General features: G+C 41.7%; 1 protein-coding gene across 1 annotated transcript; it reads right to left on the bottom strand.

Annotated features, from left to right (window-relative positions):
• Positions 1-757: 757 nt before the first annotated feature.
• On the bottom strand, positions 758-19,624 carry LOC125389378 (nuclear RNA export factor 2-like). The gene is made up of 22 exons (XM_048417930.1): positions 19,523-19,624; positions 16,730-16,824; positions 14,295-14,397; positions 13,836-13,974; positions 12,920-13,003; positions 12,699-12,803; positions 12,508-12,588; positions 12,308-12,377; positions 12,059-12,147; positions 11,828-11,935; positions 11,544-11,653; positions 9,985-10,021; positions 9,555-9,614; positions 9,417-9,472; positions 9,157-9,264; positions 9,004-9,062; positions 8,775-8,890; positions 8,643-8,685; positions 8,019-8,091; positions 7,401-7,559; positions 1,111-1,171; positions 758-989 (listed from the first exon to the last, which is right to left on the bottom strand). The coding sequence occupies exons 3-22, from the start codon at positions 14,387-14,389 to the stop codon at positions 954-956; spliced, it is 1,689 nt and encodes a 562-aa protein (XP_048273887.1). The 5' UTR covers positions 14,390-14,397; positions 16,730-16,824; positions 19,523-19,624; the 3' UTR covers positions 758-953.
• Between the last annotated feature and the right edge of the window lie 3,723 nt (positions 19,625-23,347).

Raw genomic sequence — 23,347 nt, 5'->3', positions numbered from 1 at the left:
TACTTTAACCTGTTTCACGTCATCTATGTTTTACCTCAGGGCTTTTTACCTTTCTTTCACTCTGTATGTCCTATTCAATGTCTGGTTGGCTGGCAGCTGACTGGCTGGCTGACCCAAGATGTCTCCTATTTCTCCCTCCTCTCATTATTTCTTCCTTCCTCCTACTTATTCTCTCTGTCTGCCAACACCAGCTATCCCTCTACTGCCTAGTTATTGGTCATTCAGCTTATTAGACCAACAAGCACCTAAGGCAGGCAAAGCAACTCATCTTTAGATCATTAAATGCAGTATAAATATAAATATAACAATCTTTACTTTGTTAAACACATGCAGCATAAACAAATGCAATAATTATTTGCCTAGCTAAAAGGATATTTCCTAACAGTGCAGACCATGAAAACATTTAAATGCCCAGAAAGGAAATGTAAACTATGTGCCCTCTTACCAACTTTCCCTCCTACACAGCCTCACTAGCCTGGAGGCACCCCTTTGAAACCCTGGTCACACATGATGCTTCTACAGGCCTCCAAGTAGAGCATGTGACAGAGACCCTGAACTCCAGAGCTGAATCACCACAAGTAATATATACCCTTTGCATGCAGATTTATTTACAAATTATCCACTGAGGCAATCTTTATGGTTCTGTTTAGGGCCAGTCAGAGGTGAAAATAGTAGAAGTTTGGGAACGAAGGTTCACTGGGTCCTGGCATCTCTGGCTCTTGGCTAAGGCAGGAGAAAAGCAATTCAGGACAAAATGTGCAAAGCAAATTAATTTTTTATTATGAAAACAGACAACTTCAGAGGAAATCTTAGAAAGTGCCCCTGGAGGTGATTGTGTTATCTGGCCCTCATGGTAACTTTGACTTTTTGGTCAGGCATGGAGAAAGCATTAATAACAAACAAATAATGTGGATGAGGCAGAACACAATGTTCACGGGAGTTCCTCAGGACATTTATTCGAAGAATTCTTTTGGAATTTTGCTCTCGTTCTGCAGGGAAAGAGTAAGAATGTCAGAGTAGCCCTGAATTTGATCTCTAGGCTACCTAGACTCTATCTTGCTGAATGCAAAGAGACATTCATCTTTTACCCACTTGATACCCAGACCTAACCTGGAGCATAGTGAAGATCTCAGCAGCTTTGGCGTAGTCCCACCCATTGTCTTCAAGGCACCTGGAGTGACAGACATAAGATGATCAGCTCAATAGATTCAGAAAATACCTTTGACAAAATCTAACATTACTTCCTGAGAAATGCCCTATGCAGAGTAGAAATCAAGGGAACATAAATTAGCACAGAAAAGGTGTTAAACAATAATCTTATAGCCAACATCATACTATACATCTCTTTCAATACAGTGTTTGAAATCTTACCTAGAATGGTAAAAAAAAAGTGGTAAAGGGGGTTCAATTAGGAAAGAAAAAAGGGAAAGCGTCTTCTTATTTTTAGATGACATGATTCTATACCTAAGGATATACCTTAATTATTCAACTGCAAACTTATTTTAGAATTAATAAATACTTTCAGCAAAGAGGTGAGATACCAAACCAACATTCTTAGTCTTTCAACATACCAATGACAAACAAACTGAGAAAGAAATTATGGAAATAATTCCATTGACAACTGCTTCAAAAATAACTTGTAATGTAACTAACTAAGGAAGTGAAATACCTGTACAATGAAAACTTAAAAACACTACAGAAAAAATAGAGGAAAAAATTAAAAAAGGTGTATAGATCCCCTATACTTATGGATCATAAAAATAGTATTGTAAAAATCTATTCTACAAAACAATCTACCAATTCAATACAATCCCACTAAAACTTGCAACTCTATTCTTTACAGAAATAGGAAAGGCAATCCAAAAATTCATATGGAAACACAAAAGCCCCTGCATAGCCAAAGCAATTCTGAGCAATAACAATACTGCTAGAGGTACTATCACACTTGACCTCAAGTTATAGTAAAAGAATTATAGGAATAAAAACATCAGGCACAGATATAAACCATGGAACTATAGTCACCTGATTTTTACCAAAGCTAAAATAATACAGATGGAGAAAAGAAAACTTTCTTCAACAAATGATCAAAATCCAGAAAATCTGCATATCCACCTGTAGGAGAATAGAACCAGATTCTTCTCTCTCGCTCTGCATAAAAATCAACTCCAAAGGGATGAAGGGTCTTGACATATAACCTGAAATCCTGCACCTTCTAGAAGAAAAATCATCACTATACTACATTTGTTAGCTATATATCTGATAAAGGATTAGTAACAAAAATGAAACTATAAATTCTGTATGTTCCTGCTATACTATCCCTAAGAATAACAAAGACCTCTATGTCCTACAACAGAGATGCCTGTAATTCCATGTTCACTAGCTAGGCAATAGAACCATCCCGGATGTGTCCATTTACTGATAATGAAAATATGGTACATATATACAGTGGTATTTGGATGTAGAAGACGGCTGTGACCCAAGCCCAGAAAGACAAATTCTGTATGTTTTCTTTCCTAGGTTTGAATTTAGATTTCTGTATTTAACTTTGAGTGCCTATAGAGAGCAGAAAGACAAAAAGGAGCCATGCAGGGGCACAAAATAGGGAGATAGCAAAACACAAGGTATATGAGGGTAGAAGGGAATACTGGCTATGAAAAAGCTTAAATGGGGTTGTGGTAAGGCTATGGGGGAAATACAGGTAGGAAATTAATGAAAGCTAATGATGCAAGGAAAACACATAGCTATCTAATATTTTATAAACTAAAAATACAATTAAAATGTTTTTTAATGTTTTATATTGACATATTATGTATAGGAGTATTTTGCCTGCATGTATGCATGCATATTATGAGCATGCCTCATGCCTAAGGAGTTCAGAAGAGGGCATCTTATTCCCTGGATTAGAGTTACAGAGAGTCGTCAAGCACCATGTGTGAAGGGCTCTAGATGGCCCGAGCATGGCAAACACGGCACCACCAAGTTTTTCCTTTTGCTTTTCTCCTTTTTGGTGAACTGTTAGGTTGCATTTCTATAGCTAGCCACCAAGGTCTATTCCATTATTTGGCTCCTGACTCATTCCTGAGACTGATCACCAAGGTCCAGCTATCAAAACATCAATGTTCAGCAGTCAAAATTTATTATTTTGACTAACCTAATTAAAGCACTCAATCAGAACTTACTAACACGTTCTAGATCATTCTAAAACAGACCTCCCACTTTTCCTCTTAAAATGAATACCTGCTGCTGTTTCTCTGCCCAATTCAGATTCAGCCACCTTGTCTCTTTGCATTGCTTAATAAAGGATCTCTTTGCATTTGGTGATGTAGGAGGGTCTTCTATCTATCTGTTACTTTCATTGGTTAATTAATAAAGAAAATTGCTTGGCCTGATAGGTCAGAACATAGGTAGGCAGGGAAGACAGAACAGAATTGTGGGAGAAAGAAAGCAGAGGCAGGCAGACGCCATGCCTCTCCTCTCCGAGATGGATGTGGGTTAGAATCTTCCCGGTAAGCCACCACCTCGTGGTGCTACACACATTAATAGAAATGGGTTAATCAAGATGTGAGAGCTAGTCAGTAAGAGGCTAGAACTAATGGGCCAGGCAGTGTTTAAAAGAATACAGTTTCCATGTAATTATTTGGGGTAAAACTAGCCAGGCAGCCAGGAGCCAGGCGGGACGAAAAGCAGTCCACCGCTCCTTTTACAATTTGGTTTGCATTTGGGTGTGTGATCTGTGTCTAATTGGGGTCCTCGGGGGAAGCACACCACAGTATTCAGGTCCCTTCAATGTGGGTGTCGGGAACTAAATCTAGGTTCTCTGGATGAGGATTTCAACATACAACAAGTGCTCTTAACTGCTGATTCCTTCTCTAGCCCCTAATTTTAAAAATTTAAGCTACAACACAAATATTAACTACTGGGAATGGAGATACACTTCATGGATAGTGTTGTTCCTATGAGATTTTGGAGGAAAGCTCATTAAGACACAGAATGTTAAAAGGGAAGCAAAAAAATATTGAGATGTTTTAAGAGAAGACCACCTTGTGGAGCCCACCACCCCACGTTAGCATGTGTATTGTCCTTGTTCAGCTCAGGTTTAGGCAGTTATGTTGGTGAGACTTTATGGCTGTAGCTTCTGGCATTCCTGATACAATCTCACACAAATAACTCCCCATTCTGTTGTCTCTTAAAATATTTCTCCCCCTTCTTCTGCAATGAATGATCTATGAACCTTATGTACATGCAACTAAGGAATGCTGAGAAATGGAAAAATAGTCTTCTCCCGGGAAAAGCATACCAACTGGTTATGCAATACCAAACTGTCAACCTCAGGTAAATAAACATTCAAATAACATTACACAGAATGAGCAGGTTGTATTTATGTATCTAGAAATGAATGCACTAACACACACACACATACACACACACACACACACACACACACACAGAGAGAGAGAGAGAGAGAGAGAGAGAGAGAGAGAGAGAGAGAGAGAACAACAATGAAAAAGAAACTAGATTCATCTGGCCCCTTCTTTCCCAAACATTAAGAACTGCTAAGAGATATTCGCAGACCAGCTGAGCTGCCTAGAAGACACAGTTGAGCTGAATAGCCTGGAAGAAGGAGAGTTGAGCCAAGCTGCCTAGAAGCAGCTCAGAATTACAAAGGACATTCTTTACCCTCTTGAGTCGCTTACAGATTGTGCAGTGCTGCTATGGGTTTTGGTAATGCAGCTGTCTTTGAGTCTTTTATGCTGAGTAAGTCCTCACCCATTTTCCTGTTTAAGTAATGTCACTAAAACTCACTGTTTTACCGGGTTGGACTTTGGTGGTATCAGTCTTTTGGTCTGTCATCAATTCCCTATCTGGGTGAGCAGTCATTTGTTTACAGCTCCCAGGGAATAGTGCCACACAACAGGTAGCTCCTCCCTGAAGTCATATAGGCTTTTAAATTAAAAACCCTGGTGCACAAGACCTCCTATGAGTTGTTCACCAGAAAAATCTTAATTGCACCTGAAAGAATAAGACAGAATAAGACTACCTAACGACATTCTGCTATGCTCATAGATCAATGTTGTGTTCAGCTATCATCAGAGAAGACTCCTACAGCAGAAGAAATAATTACAGAGATACACACCTGGACAATGTGCAGAGTGAGAGACACTGGAACACCCATCCCTGAATAGGAGATGTCCATTAAATTCCTCCTCCTGGGGCTCAGGGAATCCCCGTGGAAGAGGAAGTGGAAAGATTGTGAGAGCCAGAGGGGATAGAAGACACCCAGGAAACCGTGAGTTCTAGACACAGAAGGACCAATACACAGATGAACTCACAGTGACTGGCAGCACACACAGGGCCTGCACAGGTCCAGACCTGATGGGGTCCCAGTGCTAAGAAGGGGACGTGGACACAAGCCTGCATCCCTAACCCAGAAGCTATCACCAATTGATAATCACTAGCAAATGGAAAATTAGTTTTCTCCAAAGGAGTCTCATTGCATATGTAAACCACTTTTAAGACCAGGCCCTGTGCCCAGCATTAGGTGACTAACTAAAAGCAGAGGGAAAGGAGGGGGATGCCAGACAATAATGGGGTAAATATAATCACATTTATTGTACTAAACTGTCAAAAATAATGGAAAATTTTGAAAAATGAGTTGAGAAATTCAAACTAGAACTAAGCAAAATAATATAATTATTACATAAATTCTCAAATACTCTGGGCTAAAAAACCATAGACTTCTGAGTTCTCCACAACCTCAGTCTGATCTTCCATTTCATGCATTAAAATCATTCTCCCAACTACTACTGAGCTGAACTCTTTCTCTCAACTTGGGTCTCATAATATTCACTTTACATATTTGAGGGACTTCAGCATTGGATGTATGTGTTTATGACTGCGTTATGTTACTTTCTTTTATTCAACTGATTCCTTGTATAATGACTTCCCTTATACTTTAATTTTTATTTTTGATTTAAAGTTTGTTTTCTTGGATATTAGTGTCTAATCTTACTTTTTTGATTTTCATAAATGCATTAATCTATTCCTTCACTTGGTGCTGATAAATGTACTTAGAGGTAGAGGGTATTTCTTGTAAACAATGATTATTGGGTCTTTATCAAATCAATTCAATTATTCCATGTCTTTTTATTGGAAGATCATACCCATTTGCAGTCATGGTAATTACTGATAGGTCATGTCCTGCTAAATTTATAAGTTTTTATAAGTAGTTTTATTGAAGCTGCTTTCTTTCTACTTCTCTTATAGTCTTTCTTGGTAGTTAAATGATTTACTCTAATAGGAGATTTTCCATCCCATTTGCTTAATAGTTTGGTTTGATCTGTTTTATATTTTTGCTCTTTTAGCTATCACAAGGATTACAAATACATATTTAATTACAATGGGTATTCTGAAATATATTAGCACATTCATAAAGATAAGATTATAAATAAAGGATAAAATAGAAAATACATTTCATGATGATATTCGCTAGTTACCTTCCACGTCTTCTGAGGTGGTTTGAATGAGAATGGCCCTCATATCTCATGTATTTGATTGCTTAGTCACCAGGAAAGAGAAGTGTTTCAAAGAATTAGGAGGAGTAGGCAGTGTGGCCTTGTTGAAGTAAGTGTGGCCTTGGAGTAGGTGTAGCCTTGTTGCAAGAATTGTGTATTGGGTGTGGGCTTTGAGGTTTCAGAAGCCCATGACAGGCATGGGCATATTCTCTGTCTGTCTCTGACAGGATGTAGCCCTCAGCTACTTCTCCAGTGCCTGCCTGTATGCCAACATGTTTCCCTCCATGATAATAATGGACTAAACCTCTGAAACTGCCAGAAAGTCCCCAGATAAATGCTCTATTTTATGAGTTTCCTTGGTCATGATGTCTCTTTACAGAAATCGAACAGTGACTAAGACATATCCTCATACTTTGAGTTTTTATATCCTATTTTACAGCTTTCTGTATTGCTGACTTTAAGTCATTAATTATTTTTGTTTTAATTTTTAGTTTTCATAATAAAGGTATTTATTCCTCTCTATTTTTCTACAAATGAGAATTTTTCTCAATTTTATTTTGGGATATTTAATGTTAATGCACAGAAATGCAAATAATTTTTGCATATATTGATCTTAGATCCTAAAATCTTGATGAATTTGGTTTTTCACTTCTAATAGTTTCTTAGTGTGTTCCTTATGATTTTCCATATAGAAGATATGAAGCATGAATATTATAGTGTTTCAAAAGTCTTTAAATATATCAGTATACATTAGGACATACTTTCCTGAGCCTACTTTGGGGAAAGGAAGTAAATAACCTAATTATTTTTGAAATTGCCTACAAAGTGCCATTATTCACTTGATCTCCCACCCCACTCCACCCATTTCTTTGCACACCCAGCACTCACTTCTGAGCCCATGTAAGTTTCATTCTAGACTGCATAGAGAATGACTTCACCATTTCTTGCTGCTCTTCAGAGAGCGGAGAGTTGGCTGGGATAAAGGCATTTTGGATTTCTCTGGGGCTGGCATTCCTCACAATCATCTCATCATTCATGATGCAAATTCTGGAGGAAAAATAGACAAGTAAAGAAATGGACACGCCTACATTACCAATGTGAATCCTACAATAACTGTCAATCACTAACTGAGAAGTTTTCACATTCCATCTATGCCTGATTCCCAAATCCTTGTCTGTTTCTCTCTATCCACCCCATATAAAGTTCAACTTTTAAAGACTAGCTTGAATAGATTTGTGAATTTAACTCAAAAGTATTTACCCTGCACAACAAAGGAGGGCCTTGAATCAGAGGCCCAATGTCGTGGCCAATGACATAGCATGTAAATATCTTCCCATGAAAGAACATAGTATTCTGACCCCACACTTCCAACTAGCAAGTTAAACTGTTGGATCTACTTGTTGGTTTTCCACAATATTGAAAATGCTCTGATAACTACACCATCATATTGTCACACTGCTGGCTTTGGGCAGGGACACGATTTTCCAGAAGCAACACAGCACTGACCTTGAATTGTTGTAGTAGGTGGTGATGAAGATCCGTGTGAAGGCACGAACACAGCCTTGACATTTCCCTTCCACTTCAAGGACAAGACACAATAATGCTTTCTTAGAATAGCACCTTATTTACATACTCACCCAGCATTGCCAAGTCAGGTTCTTATGCTGAAGGGGCCAGGACCAGTTAGTTGCTGGCTCTGAATCAGGAGGTTATGGCAGGAATGAGGAGGGCAACAACAGTAATAATTTACCCCCATTTCATGTGCCCACTACCACATTTTGGACCCTTCCAGTGTTTGATGGGTCTTTCCCCCATCTGTTCACAGAGATGAGTTTAACTAGTCATGTGTTACAAACCAAGAATTGGAGATGTTAAGAAACTGGCCCAAAGCTACAGAGTGTGAAATTGGAATAAACATCAACAAACTCCATAGCCTCTGTCCCTTACCTGTGAGCTGTGAGACAAAAAGGTATGGATTAGAGTCAGATTAGGATGGTTTGTAGGCAGCAGAACATGGAGGAGGACAGGAAGGAAAGGTGCAGAATGAAAGAATCTGGAAGACTTCTCAGAGGTGTCCATGCAGGGGAGGAAGCAAAGGGGACAAAGACAAGAAATTCTACAGACACTCACCTTCCTTGAACCACCCATTGACAGAAAAACAGAGCATTGTCTCCTGAAAGGGAAGACAGGATAAGCTATGAGCTCAGGATCTACAAACCTTCAGTTTTCTGGGTATAACCTACAGAAGAACCAGGTACTCACTGTGTGGAAACACAAGTCCACCAAGAAAGAGCCTAAATCATGCTGAGTTTTGGGTAACAAACTAAGAGAATCCACAATGGTGTGTTTTGTGTGCTTCAGCAACCGCATTCGCATGTCTACAGAGGGGTGAAGAAGCAAAGATCACAGATATGCTACAACCTGGCCATTGACACCCCCCAACTTTTCTCTTTACTCCCTTACACTGCCTTGTCTTCTCCACCACACTTACAGGAATCTTGCACCTTCTTCATATCTCTGTTATGTTTGAAATACTCTTCCAGGTTGCTCCTAGGAAAAATGAGGAACAGAACTCCATGTTCTACCCAATATAGGCATTTACTGGGGAGAGGCATGCCACTCCACAACAGAACCTGATACTCACAGGTCTGGGTCATTGAAGTTGGAAGAAACAGTCAGGGAGAAGCAGGCCTGATCATGGTAAGCATCGAGGAGACGAAATCGTTCTCCATTGTCATAAAACAAGTAGTATCTTGTAAGGGTAAAGAGAATAAGATAAGGGGACAGCTTATTTCTGAGGTCTGAACCCTAAGTGAGACATAAAATCTCCTATGGGCAAATGTGAAAAGGCAGTCCAGCATGGCTAAGCTTTCCCATCTGTCTTGTAGTCCAAGGTATACTTACTCCTTGAGAAACTGTAGAATTAGATTTTTTATGGGTTCGGTTTCTGTACACGTTTGCTGAAACAGAAAATCGTTTCAGACTACAAATCTAATAAAGTCTATTTTGCAACAGCACAAATCTTTCTTGGTTCTTTCTCACCTTGCTTAACTGGGGGACTTCTATGTCCATTCCTGTTGGTACTATTAGCTCCTTGCCGTCCTGGGGAAAGGAAGAGAAGGTTAACAGTACACAGGGTAAATGGCACTGAATATCTAAGAAGACCCAGAAAAACCAAAGGGAAGAAAAGGGCCAGAGAGGAGTTTTCACTGCCCCTGGAAATTCCTGGGGTAATAAAACGAGCCTGTCTGATGGAGTTGTGGAAATCTCTACTGTATGGAATCTTTGTGTGTCTGTGTTGCTTTTGAATACTTTTCCAGGAAAAATATTGATGTTTTTCTGGAATCCATATAATCTAAAATAGATGATGGTCTGATGCAAACATGTAATCTACATGAGAAGCAAGTTTTAAGGCAGGCGTGAAGATAATTTATGAGAGGAAGTAAAGACCATATTGAAGGTAGGCACTTACCAGGCGCAGCAACTTGGGAAAGAGGTCCCGTATGGCACTGTCCAAAAACCAAAAGCCAGAAGAAGTGATTGATAGTTCACAGTTAGCTAGCTTTTCTTTCTTTTGGGGCTCCTGATTCTCCTCCCTCTTCTTCCCCCTGAGTAGCTCCCACACACACTGCACTGGCATCTTCTCCAGCGTCAGAAGAAGCAACATTGGGGCCACAGAGTTCATGGCTTTTTCCTCTCCTTGCCTGTAGCTTTTCCTCAGAATACCCACAAAAGAATCTGCATAGAACAAGGCACTGGGTAGGAGACAAGGGCTCTGCCACCTTGTTAGGTATCCAGTGTCCTACAGGATGCTGGGACAGGAGTGAGGGAGGCAGGCTCAAGACTCAAGAAATGGGAAGGTGAGGAGGTGGTAACAGAAATGAAGTTAAAGTAAGGTGTGGGAGATGTTGGGGAGACATCAGAGGGCAGAGGCAAAACAGAAGACACCCAAAGGGAATGGGAGATGATCTGTCTGGCCTGGTGCTAGATATCAGGGCTTATAGGTAGGTAGGTGGGTAGGTAGGTAGGTTAGTTTAGCGGCAAGTAAGGAAAGAAGCAGGGAGAGATAGAGGCCCCTGGGAGGTCTGTCTTTCTGTCTCTTCAAATTCTTCTGCTCTCTGCTCCCTAGTGGCAGCCCACTTTTGGATTTTTGATCTGGGAGTTCATGTTTCCTTTCAAGGAGGGTAGCACTCCCAGCAATGGGACAGAGAAAGTAATGCCCATGTCAGCATTACCTAGGGTCTCAGCCATCGGCCTAGAGCAGACAGTCTTCAGGACAGCTTGGAACAAATAAAGGACAGTCCAGAGACAAGAAGAGCAGGCTCCTCTCAGTCCAGGAGAGGGGGAATGGTGCAATTGGAATGCTGCATGGGAGGGTTCTGGAGGAATATGGGTGTTCTGACAAGTGAAAACCAGTGCAGATTAGGCAGAAAGAAGAGGGACAGGAAAGAAGGAAGGGATTTCTGAGAGCAAAACTGAGCATACAGAGAAGGCAGAGCCTGTTTTCCTCCCTGAGGACCAGACGCACCTACTCTTGCAAAAGTACATATCAAGAGTAGCTCAAGCTATAAGGTAGTCACTAGAGGCAATGGTGCCTGTAATAGTTTTGATTGTGAACTTGACCTAAGGCAGAAACACCTTAGTAGGGAGTCTTAGTGAGGACTGTCTAGACTAGGTTGGCCTGTAGCATGCCTTTGAAGGAATTTCTTAATTGGGATAAGTCGGGAAGACTGACCCAGAACAAAAGTGGCACCATTTCACTGGCTAGGCTTTGGGCTGAATGGAAAGAAATTGTGAGTTGAGCGCTAGTATGCATTCATTAATTCATTGTTCTTCGCTCTTGACTACGGATGTGCTAGGATCAGTTGCTTCATGTTTCTAACACCATAACTTCGAAGCAATGGTGAGCCTGCAACTGTAAGCCTGTTTCTCCCGTAAGTTGCTTTTGACAGTGTATTTCATCACAGCAATGAAAAATGAAACTATGACAGCGGCAAGGAAGGGGAAAAGGACTCAGTAGGCATTATGTACCTTATATAGTCAGACTGATCTGAGAAGAGGCTGCACAAGGGATTCCCTTCCAGCCACAGTTCTTCCAGATTCAGCTCCTTCACCTTCTCCAACTCACACACTGATTTCAGCTGAAAAAGATAGGAAGGAATCGGTAAAACTGTCTCAAGGAAAGAGAAATTTTGGGGCCCGGTGACTGCAGCCTCTCCCCTCCCTCACAGGTGTGTCTACCTGCCTTTTACCATAATCCTGATGGACACTACCACCCACGCGCAACCCAACCCACATCTGGCTCCCCTTCTCACTTTATTTTTGGAGAGGTTCAGAATCTTAACTTGAGGAGCTTTCTCTATCATATCTGACAGGCCATCCAGCTGGTACAATTTGTTGTTGCACAAGTTCAAGGCCAACAGCTTTCGAGGAAGGAAGAGTTAAAAGGTAGGGTTACTATTCTAGTGCCTTGGTGACACATGTTCCCTTCATCCCATCCTTTCTAACCCTCTACTTAAACAAATGCACTGAGTCTATGTCCTCACTTCAGGGATACTGCTTTGAATGATCTGTAGTGTTGCAACCATGCAGCTTCTTCGATTCAGCATTACGTCAATGTCATTGTCCATAAAGTCTTCAGAAAGTGGAACAAAAGGAATTAGAAGGCTGTCAGGGGTTCATTTGAATCAGCATTGGTAAGATAGACACCCTTCCCAAGCTGCCATCCCTATGTTTTCTTCTTAGGAAGATCCATCTACCCTCACATGAGCTAGAATTTCTTTAGTCAGTCATACCTTTGTCAAAGCGGAATCTCTGAAGGTCCAGAGATTTCTGAGAGGCATCATATCGTTTCATCACTGTCACCTGCAGAGATAGAGGTAGTGAGAGTGGCTGTAAGACTCTGGGGTTCGGAGTGTCAGGAATGTCAGGGTGCAGGAGAAGAAAGAGGCGGGTCCGGGAAGAAGATACCCAACATGCTTTGAATCTGCATTACCTTTAGCTGCTCCATTTCTTCTGAGGTGAACTTATTCTGCACAGAATAAGGTACAACAGAAGGACTGACGAAGATAGATATCTGTGAGGAGAGGCAGAGAAGTACTATGATCTCTAGTTCCAAAGATATGCTCAACTCCTGGCCAGCCACCGCCCTGGACTAAGTACAGAGAATGCTGTCAGTACACTAACCTTTTGATTTTTCTCATCGCAGATTTTGTTGTGGATATCCCTCAATGCATAAGCAGTCCTAGCATCCTGGACAAAGAACCGAGCCCGGCGTTTGTCATAGTGGAACTATGGGCAATGAAAGGGGAAAAAAAGACATGTTAGAAGACAGCAGCTAGCTCCTGCTGAGGCTGGTTTCCCTCCTCCATTCCCTTGGGTCCATCTGGCTTCATCAGCCTTCTTACATCAACAGGGATGAAAGGCACACTGCAGAGGTCCTGCATTGAATTTATTAGCCATGTCCTGTCATAGTTTCTTCCATTTGAAATCTGTATTTACAAACAAAAATGAGGAGAGAATAAGAGAATAGAGAGCGCATGAAATCAGGATGGAAAACAGACTTAATCACCAAGTTTCTTTCTGGACTTTCTACCCAGCTTTAGAGAACTTCTAAGGGGATCTCTGACATGGTTCTTTGACTTTTGAGCTAAACAGACTTCCATGATCAATGATTCTCAACCTGTGGGTCGCGACACTTTGGATGTTGAATGACCCTTTCACAGGGGTTGCAGATCAGATATTTATTTACATTATGGTTCATAACAATAGCAAGATTACAGTTATGAAGTAGCATTGAAAATAATGTTATGGTTGGGGTCAGCACAGCATGAGAAACTGTATTATTAAAGGGTCCAGCATTAGGAAAGCTGAGACCCACTGTTCTCTATCCTTCTTCTCTTCATGCAATAATTTCTCCAGGTAATTGATTTGTTGTGATCAATATGATCATCCTTCTTTTAGGATCCAGAATATCCAGAATATTCTATCTAATGCAGACCTTATTAGGATACTCACTGAGACCTAATGCAGAAATCATTAGGATACTCACTGAGATCTAACACTGATCTTATTAGGATACTCAATGAGACCTAATGCATACCTTATTAGGATACTCACTGCGACCTAATGCAGACATTATTAGGATACTCACTGAGACCTAATGCATACCTTATTAGAATACTCACTGTGACCTAATGCAGAAATCATTAGGATACTCACTGAGATCTAACACTGATTTTATTAGGATACTCACTGAGACCTAATGCATACCTTATTAGAATACTCACTGTGACCTAATGCACACCTTATTAGGATACTCACTGAGACTTTGAACCAGCTGCCCAGGGTTCCATTATCAGCATCCAGCCCTACTTCACTTTCTACTTTATTATCTTCCCACAGAGTGTCTTCATTGTTGTATTTTCTTCTTCTCCATCTGGGTCCCATGGCATAAGGAGTACTAGAAGAGAGAAAAAAGCAAAGTGGTAACTAATAAATAAATTAAATCAGTTTAAGAAATTATTTTATGAATCGCCCCCTCACTAACACCATGGCTACAGTTAGAGCTGCCAAACTAGCCTTCAGTCTCTACCACTCACCCTTCACTTTTCTAGTGAGGGAAGACCAGCCACAGAAAGTGAAAGAGTCGCATGGTCAGGGGCTGCTACCTGCCAATTAAGCTACTTGGCTACATACTATGTTACTCGGAAGTCCTCCTGGACGTCCCTTATTGCCACGTTTTCACTATTCTTTTGGAATTTTGAAGATACAAACACATACCCAGGACGCTCAAAATGATGGTTCTTTCTGTCAAATTTATGCCTGCTAGAATGAAAACTTGTCTTTCTTCCATAAAAACCGTGGTTGTCATCCATGTTGTATTCTGAAATTGGAAACAAGTTTGAAGACACATTGCCATGTTTAATATAATATGAGCAATTTATCATTGCTAACCAGATACGTATATTTTCCCTCTGATTAAAACAAGCTATATTATTTTATATAATTCCTCCACCTTCTCCCAGTGCCAGGTTCCTCACTAAATAAAAATTCAGGCACTAGGGCTAATTATCCATTTATTCTTTTTCTTTTAAAAATCATTTTGATCTGGAAAGGGCAATGTATGTTGAGTTGAGACCCCCAAGAGGGCAGTTTGTTCTAGTCTTAGGGAAAACAAAGACATTTTGGCCGGTGGAGGAAGATGGAAGCTGAGTGTTATCTTACAATGATAACTCCCACAGACATACTGAGTTGAACAAGTGTTAAGGCACAGCACTGCTAGAACAGATATTTAAGATAACCGGGTAAGATACCATAGTGCCTGCTTTTAGTTTAACAACACGAAGTGATGCACTGAAGAAGAAAAGCACTATCTGCAACTGCTCTCCCCATGTCCAAGAAGCCCAACATGAAAAAGAGGCCTTCTGACTGGTGAAATAGAATTATGTCCAGGTCTTAGAAGTGAAATACAATATCTAACTAACTAACTTAGAATCTATCGTTGGTCAATGACCATAATAAGCTTTACCAAGAAACCAAGACTTGATATGAGACCAGTATTGTACCATAAAGTAAAAGGACTGCCTCAACTATCTCTTCTCCAACATCCAGTGGCTGAATGGGGAGCAAAAACTAACCTACTGGGAACTTGGCATGAAAGCCTGCTTAGGGTTTTATGTAAGAGTCAGCCTTAGCATGACAGAACCAACCTTACCATGTAAAGATGCTAGGACTTTCAAAAGAAGCCAATCCACACTGGCTGTCTGCCAGTAGTCTCTCCCCCAGTCCTGTAGCAGACAGCTGACAGGTCTGACTTTCCCACCTACATCTAGTCCCTGTGGACTCCGCTGAACCTTAAAGGAGGCCTCAGCTTTGCTCCTTCTTTCCATCCCTTTGTGTCATCTACAGATTCTTAACTATCTGGGACTGCCAGTGGCCACACTTGGCAGACTCATGTAGGTGACTCACACCCTCTTTCCTTTCCTCCACTACCTCTCCAGTCTCACCTTCAGTCCAGTGACAGCCTACTTACAGGTGCCCCTCTATCTACTTCAGCTCCATCCACTGGAGACTCCAGCTCCTGGTTAGACCCAGGGCTCCCCTAAGGCTTTTAAGTCCGTCTTTCCGGATAATTGTTTGCCTTTCCATAACCAACTTACAGGATCGCCTCTTCCCACCACAGCCCCAACTCCCTGTGGACTCCAGCCCTAGGTGTGAACAGGATCCTATTAGCTCTTCCCTGAAGCCCCTCTCAGTCTTCTCTCCTAGGCCACCTTTATCTTTCTTTGTCACCTGCCAGCCTGCACAAGCCCTCCTTGACAGACAGCCCATAGCTACCAATAAAATTGGAAAGGAAAAATAGGGAAATCACGACAGACCCTAAGAAAATCCAGAGACTCATAAGGACGTACTTTAAAAATCTGTGCTCCAACAAACTGAAAAAAACTATAATAAATGGAAATCACAAGAGATTTATACAGAGAACCATAAGGACATACTTTAAACATGTGTACTCCAACGAACTGAAAAAAAGATCTAAAATAAATGGGAAAAATTTCTTGACGTATACAACCTACCAAAGTTAAAACAAGATCAGATATGCAATTTAAACAGACTCCATAACCTCCAGTAAAATAGAAGCAAAAATTAAAGCTCACCAAACCAAAGCAAACAAACAAAAACAGGGACAGAAGACTCGGCACAGAATTTTACCAGACCTCCAAAGAATTACCACCAACACTCTTCAAGTTCTTCTGAAAAATGCAAACAGAAGGAACATTTGCCTAATTCTTTTCACAAGGTCACAATTACCCTGATACCATGCAAACATCCAACAAAGGAAGTAAATCATGCACCAATTTCCTTTATGAACATAGATAAAAAGATTCTCAATAAGATACTGGCAAATCAAATCTAAGAACGCATCAAAAAGATAATTCACCATGATTAGGAAAGCTTTGTCCCAGAGATGCAGGGATGGTTCAACATACATAAACAGATAAATATAATCTAAAAATTTAATTTTAAAAATTAACTTTTTTATGATGGCTTTTATAAATTAATGGAATTTTAGCTAAAAGGACAAGGAAAATGAAAAAAAAATGTTTTTGAAGACCACTATACTATGTCAAAAATACTAAATATACATACATTTGAGAAAAAATACTCCTTTATCACATTCCATATAAATTCCTATAATATGAAAATTCTTTCACCTGAATGACAGGATGGCTAAGATTTCCTGTACGATAGAGTCCACTGTCGTTGCTGTAGCTCAAAATCAGTGTTGTGCAGAGCAACCGGGGAAGGCCTGTGATAAGAGAAAAATAAAAGTGGTGTGTTTGCTAATAAAATATCACAAACTAGAATGCTTTCCATCTTTAATACAATATTTATTTTTATTTTATCTTTTATACAGGCTCCCTCACCCATAACCATGGCTGTCATGAACTTCACTATATACTCCTTCCTGGTCTCAAATTGCCAGCAATACTTCTGGTTTCTGCCTCTCAATCACTGGAATTTATAGGCACAGGCCGTCAACAACATCTAACTTCAATACATTTAAATATCTCAAACCCTATTTAATGCTATTTTAATATGTCTCACTTATAATTTTACTTAATAAGCTTAAAAATATGCCACTAAACATAATAAAGTTATAGAGAGCGTTTGCAAGAGGCAATGAAATAAGTGGTGATCAGAAACTTGGGGGAAGTAGAATAAAGAGCCTGGCTGGAGTTTAAGATAGTTGGATTTCCCCAATTCAATAAGATTACAGCATACCATGCGCACTTTGAAAAACAAGTGAATTTCAAGTAACATTCAGAAACAAACTCTAATGTTTACACGATGACTAGGTTCACATTCACAATACTTTTAAAAGTTGTTCTTCCTCTCTTTTACATTAATCAAAAAAGAGGCAGAAAGTAAGACTGGATTTGGAATGATCCATAGGTACTGACATTTAAGAAGTCGAGCACTTGGGAGGTAGAGGTGTCGCATCCCTGTGAGTTTGAGGCCAGCCTGGTCATCAGAGCTAGTTTGGGACCTAGAGAAACCTTGTCTTGAAAAACAAACAAAAAATAAAAACAAAGCAAAAGTTGGGCAAAAGAAGTCAGACTCAAAAAGACAAATAGTACATTTTCTCTTAATCAGAATGTAGATCAAAACACATGTATGTACACACACACACACACACACACACACACACGAAAGAAAAGCAGAGAAACTATTGAGGGAAGAGGATTAAAAAAATGAAAGATAATGGGGGTATGAAAATTTCTGGGTGTTTTCTCTCTCAAAAAAGAAAAAAAAAAACAGACGAAGGAACTGAGGTGAGGACAGGACAAAGTAAAGAGAGGAACGACAAAAATGAACAAAAATGTCCTAAGAGGGAGACAGGGTGCTCTGTAGCTTTGGAGCCTGTCCTGGAACTCACTCTATAGACTAGGCTGGCCTGGAACTCACAGAGATCCGCCGGCCTCTGCCTCCCAAGTGCTGGGATTAAAGGCGCACGCCACCACCTCCCGGCTTCCAAGCTAATTTTTAAAAGATATACAGACAAAAAAATCACAAGGTGATAAGGAGAAGCTGAGGCTTCCGAGAGGAAGGCATCATCCTGGTGCAGCAAGGCCCTGAAAAGACTGCTAAAGTTTGAATTGCCGCTGGCGCTCCCTTGGCTCCCTGACAAGCCTTCCCTGACAAGCCTTCCCTGACAAGTCTTCCCTGATAAACCTTCCCTGACAAGGCTTCGCGCTCCATTCCCATCCCGCCTCAGAGGGACTGAAGGACCGACCAAGCCTCTTCACCTCCCCACCCTGGTCCATAGTCAGCACGTCCGGCCACGCCCCCTTCTCCTCAGCACCACTTCACCTCTCCTCCCCACCATTGCTTCACCTCTCGGGTGGGCGGGCCTGCGGGCGGGCCTACGGCTTTTCGGTGTCCGATTCGCCTCCCCTCGAAGACTGCTCCTCCTCCCCGTGCCGCCCCCTTCTCCGCGCCGCTTCACCTCCCCAGCTGGGGGTCACCTCTCCTCCCCACCCTGACAACCCCACAGGGGCCCCTTCACCTCACCCGCCCACCTTGTCTCCTCACAAAGGCTTGCCCGCGGGGGATTCTTCTCCCAACTGACGCGTCCTCACGCCCCCCCCCCCACCCAAGGCGCGGGCCACTTCGAGCCCTCGCCGGCTCCCCCTCCCCCCCCCCCCCCCCCCCGCCGCGGCAGTCACTTCGCCTTCCCACCAAGGCTCTCATCCCATCCCCACTACTTCATTTCCTCACTGTGTCCCCTGGCTCCACCCGACTCCCCGAGGTTGCCACTTAGCCTTTTGGGTGGCCTTTGCTTTCCCGCTTAGACAGCTTTGCCTCCTCGAGGTGGCTTTGCCGCTATGGCCGCCAAGTGCGCTTTGCCACAGCCACTTTGCCTTCCAAGGGGCTTTTCCCACTCACTTCACTGTCAAATCCTGAGATGGTGGGTTCCAGCTGCGATGTCACCCCGCCACCACTTTTCCTCCCCTCAGCGCCACGGCTGCTTGTTTGTGGTCTACGCTCTCCTCGCCTTCCCGCCATTTCCCTGCCTCCCAGGTTCCCACCTCAGCTCTCAGGGTCACTACCACAGAACTAAACCTCCACTGACTCCTGGATAAGAATCCCGCCCACCTCCCTCACTGACACATGAGAGGTTAATGTTCAGTCACATTCATATTTGTCTCTAAGGAAACCCCTCACCTCGGCATCTCAGCGGGTTATACCCAAGCAAACCCGTAGAACCATCTCGTCTTCCCACCAGAAAACCACTTACCCCACCATCAGAGAGAGAAAGCTCACCATACCCGACCCTGAAACGACTTTAATTCAAACTGTAGCTAGAGATGAATCCGGGAGGAATCATAGCTCACCTCAAATCTGCCGAAGCCACCATCAATATAACTAAAAACGGGAGCTTGGCAATTATTCTTAGAGATGTAAGAAAGACTGAGGAAACCCCGGCAGCTTTGGCATCCTACCTGTTTTCTAGGTTCTTGTCCGGAGAGGATCACATCACCCGAAGACTGAACTGCCCGAAGACTGAACGGCCACTCCGGCTAGCCTCGCGCTTGTGGGCGCTTGTGGGCGTGCTCTGTTTTCAAATACCCAAGCGGGTGACGTATCACGTGACCAACTCGTCACTTGATAGCTGAGACCCACGTGATCACAGCATGCTACATGACCGTAAAACTCAGAATCAGCCAGAGAGTAGATTTGACTCAGGCCGCTTTGACATATTTCTCAGCCCTGTTATGGTTCAGAGCTTCCTGGATGTTGGACGTGGTGGAACATCAGTACTATAACATATAATTTTTATTTAAGTAGATCAAACCCAGGTAGTGGGTCTTTAATCCCAACCCTCTGGCAAAGGTTGGTGGGCTTCTGTGAGTTTCAGGTCAGGCTCTTCGACAAGTAAAACCCAATTATAGATGTAACATAATTATACAATAATAATAATAATAATAATAATAATAATAATAATAATAATAATAATAATGCCACTGACACGCCCTCATGATCCCACCACCCAAGACACAGGCCGCTTCGCGTCCTCCCCTGCTCCCCCCCTCCTGCGGCAGTCACTTCGCCTTCCCGTCATGGCTCTCATCCCACCCCCACTACTTTGTGGGGGGTATGAAGACAGCGTCTACAGGACCTTAAAATGAGAATGTAGAGTGCTTGGCATGTGGAAGGTCGATATTCTGCACACACCACAGAGACAGACAAAGAGAAAGAGAGATTGTATATATAACTTAAGGTCTGAAGCTTCTATATGCTGGTACCCTGTAATAGACAGGCATTTGACAAAATAATGAGTGTGAGCTGACATTTTAGAACCCATTTCCCATGCTGGTATGCCTCATCCAACCTTGATGCAGGGGGAGGAGTTTGGTCCTGCCTCAACCTGACATGCCATGCTTTGATGATGCTCTGGGAGGCCTGTCCCATTCTGAACATAGGAAGAGTGGATGGAGGTTGTGGGGGAGGGAACAGGAAGAGAGGACGGAGGGGAAACTGGTTGGTATGTAAAATAAATGAAAATATTTAATTAAAAAATTAAAAAAAGAGTGAACTCCAGAGCGCTATGGATTTACTGCATAACCATATCAACACACAAGGAGAGACAACATAACTAGTAGATGTAATTTTAGTGCCAGCAAAATGGTAGTATCCTTGGGACCTATAGACTTAGAAACCCACAATGCTTAAGGCAGTGTGTAAAGAACTTTATATTGTGTCTATATGAGTTTGGGCCTGAGGTATGAGAGCCTGAATTGGCCTCCCACATTGGACTAGCTACAGATATTAGACATAGAACTTCTGCATCATATCTCATATAATCTAACTTGGGCAGAGCGTTGGACTGTGTGTGTCCTTTCTGTGCAATTTTCCCAGTCTATCACTGAATCAATAGGCCAGTCTCTGAAATGCAATCCACATGGGGTGACACCAGCTCTCACTAGGAAAGATGGGGTAAATGAAGATTCTAAAACATTTTTAGGACATGTAGAAACTTCAATATGAGACATACACTCTATTTTTTAAATTTAGCTTTGTTTTGTTTCATAGTTTTGAGGATCTAATCTGGAGCCTTGCATGTGTGATGGAGGAGAGTTATCAGTCTATGTGTTACTCTCATTGGTTAATTAATAAAGAAAACTTCTTGGCCTGATAGGTCAGAATATAGGTAGGTGGGGAAGACAGAACAGAATGCTGGGAGGAAGAAGGCAGTGAGGCAGATGCTATAGCTCTCCTCTCCGAGATGGACACAGGTTAAGATCCTTCCTGGTAAGTCACCACCTCGTGGTGCTACACACATTAATAGAAATGGGTTAATCAAGATGTGTGAGAGTTAGCCAATAAGAGGCTGGAACTAATGGGTCAAGCAGTATTTAAAAGAATACAATTTGTTTGTTGTTATTTCGGATGTAAAGCTAGCCGTGTGCAAGCCGGGCAGGAATGCAGCCTGCCACTCCTTTTACGTACATGCTAGGCAAGTGGTTTTCTGCTACTCTGGCTGTTTCTCCAAGCACCTCAGCCCTCAAGTCAAATAAACAACCTCCCCTCTCTTGTACCCTAGTAGTAGACAGTACTAAATACCAATCCTCCACAGGCCAGGCCAAGCACTCTACATTCCCAGTTTAAGACTCTGTAGTTGTTGTCTCCATGTACGTACACACACACACACACACACACACACACACACACACACAAACCACATACACACACATGTCAGATGTAATGGGAGATCCCACAGAGCATTACAGCTGTTTGATTCCAAAGCATTAGCACCTGGACTTTGATCTGCCTTCTGTGACTGCTACCTTTTGTGTCCACTACATTCTGTTTGAATTATGTAAACCTTATCTGAGTGTTTTCTAAGAGGTTCAAAGCCTATGCAAAACTTGATTGGGGGAGGACTCAGAAAACTGAGATGTCCTGTGACTGGGAATTACTTTGGCATTTGACTTTTTGTGTCAGAGGTCCTTGGGAGTGATAGCAGGTGACCACTAGTGTTCAGATGTCAACCCACCAGAGAAATGATTCTCTGATGGAGGAGAATCCTATCAAGGCAGGGCCTACAAGTCCATCGTTTCTGGAAACTTGCTCCTTTGCACCTGTCTGTAATTTCACAATTACTAAAGCAGCTATGGTGTCTCCCCCAAACTTGCACTGTAGTGTGTAATTTCATATAATATGTATGTGTAATCTCATGATTGCATCTCAATATTATGAGCACATATGTCTGTGGGTGGTCAGGAAGATGACTTCTCATTAAACTCTATAATTTTGATACATTATGAAAACACATTGGATATGCTTAATAATGAAATCTATTGTCCCATGAGGACTGTAAGATACTTAAAAGTCTGCTTTATTTCTTTTTACTCAAACTGCACACAATTAGCTCATTTTTTTTTTTTACCTCAGAGCAAGTTCAAACTGGGCTAAAGGCTTTTTGTAAATGGATCATAAGTTTAAAACCTTACAGCTGTGCACAAGGTCAGAGTTGCAGATGTCTAACCAAGGTTATTAACACAAAGCAACCAAAATATTCATGCCAATTCTTTCCTTGCCAAGTCTGGGTGATAAAAACGTATGTCTCACAGCTTGCCTCACCAGCCATTGTGCTCCCAGTCTCTGTTCACAGTCTTACACCAGAAACCTTGAAACTTTGCATTGCCATGGCAAATGACTGTCTTTATCATTTACCCAAGGAATGTGCCATGAATGGGATGTAACTCTTGTAATTTTTTCTTATTGCCTCAAGCGTCTTATAAAAAGTATATTTAAGCTAGGTGAATAAAGAAGCAAGGGAGAATTGGAACTGATGAGTTCAGATAATAACTAATATGGCTACAGACCTGAAACCCATTATTCCATCTTGACCTGCTCACTGATGCCCACTGTAAGTATCTGCTCGTTTTGGAAAAAGGAAAAATGTGGGAGCTTAGCTTTTGAGATAACTATACATTGTTTACAGTTTTATTCATGACCTGCAGCTTGTTTGGCCCCTTAATTGCCCCAAACAAGAGAGTTTCCATTGTAAAAATGGGGGTAACGCATAGGTTTCCTGGACACACACACACACACACACACACACACACATCCTTCCCAATTAATTTGCAATTAAAAATGTAATCCAATGACCATAATATTAAAGGTCTAGAAATTTCTTAAGAAAGATTCTGACCTTTGAGAAACAGGGAGAACCCAGGGAATTAAAATCTATGCCACAGGAAGAGGCCTACTGGGATTTATTATCCAGAATAAAAAAAAAACATGCCTAGACCTTTGGGTCC

Source organism: Myodes glareolus, chromosome X (assembly GCF_982192425.1).
Source record: "Myodes glareolus chromosome X, mMyoGla1.1, whole genome shotgun sequence".
In the NCBI taxonomy this organism is placed as follows: Eukaryota; Metazoa; Chordata; class Mammalia; order Rodentia; family Cricetidae; genus Myodes; species Myodes glareolus.
Note: the sequence above shows the minus strand (reverse complement) of the source record. Positions and strands in the feature narration are given on the sequence as shown.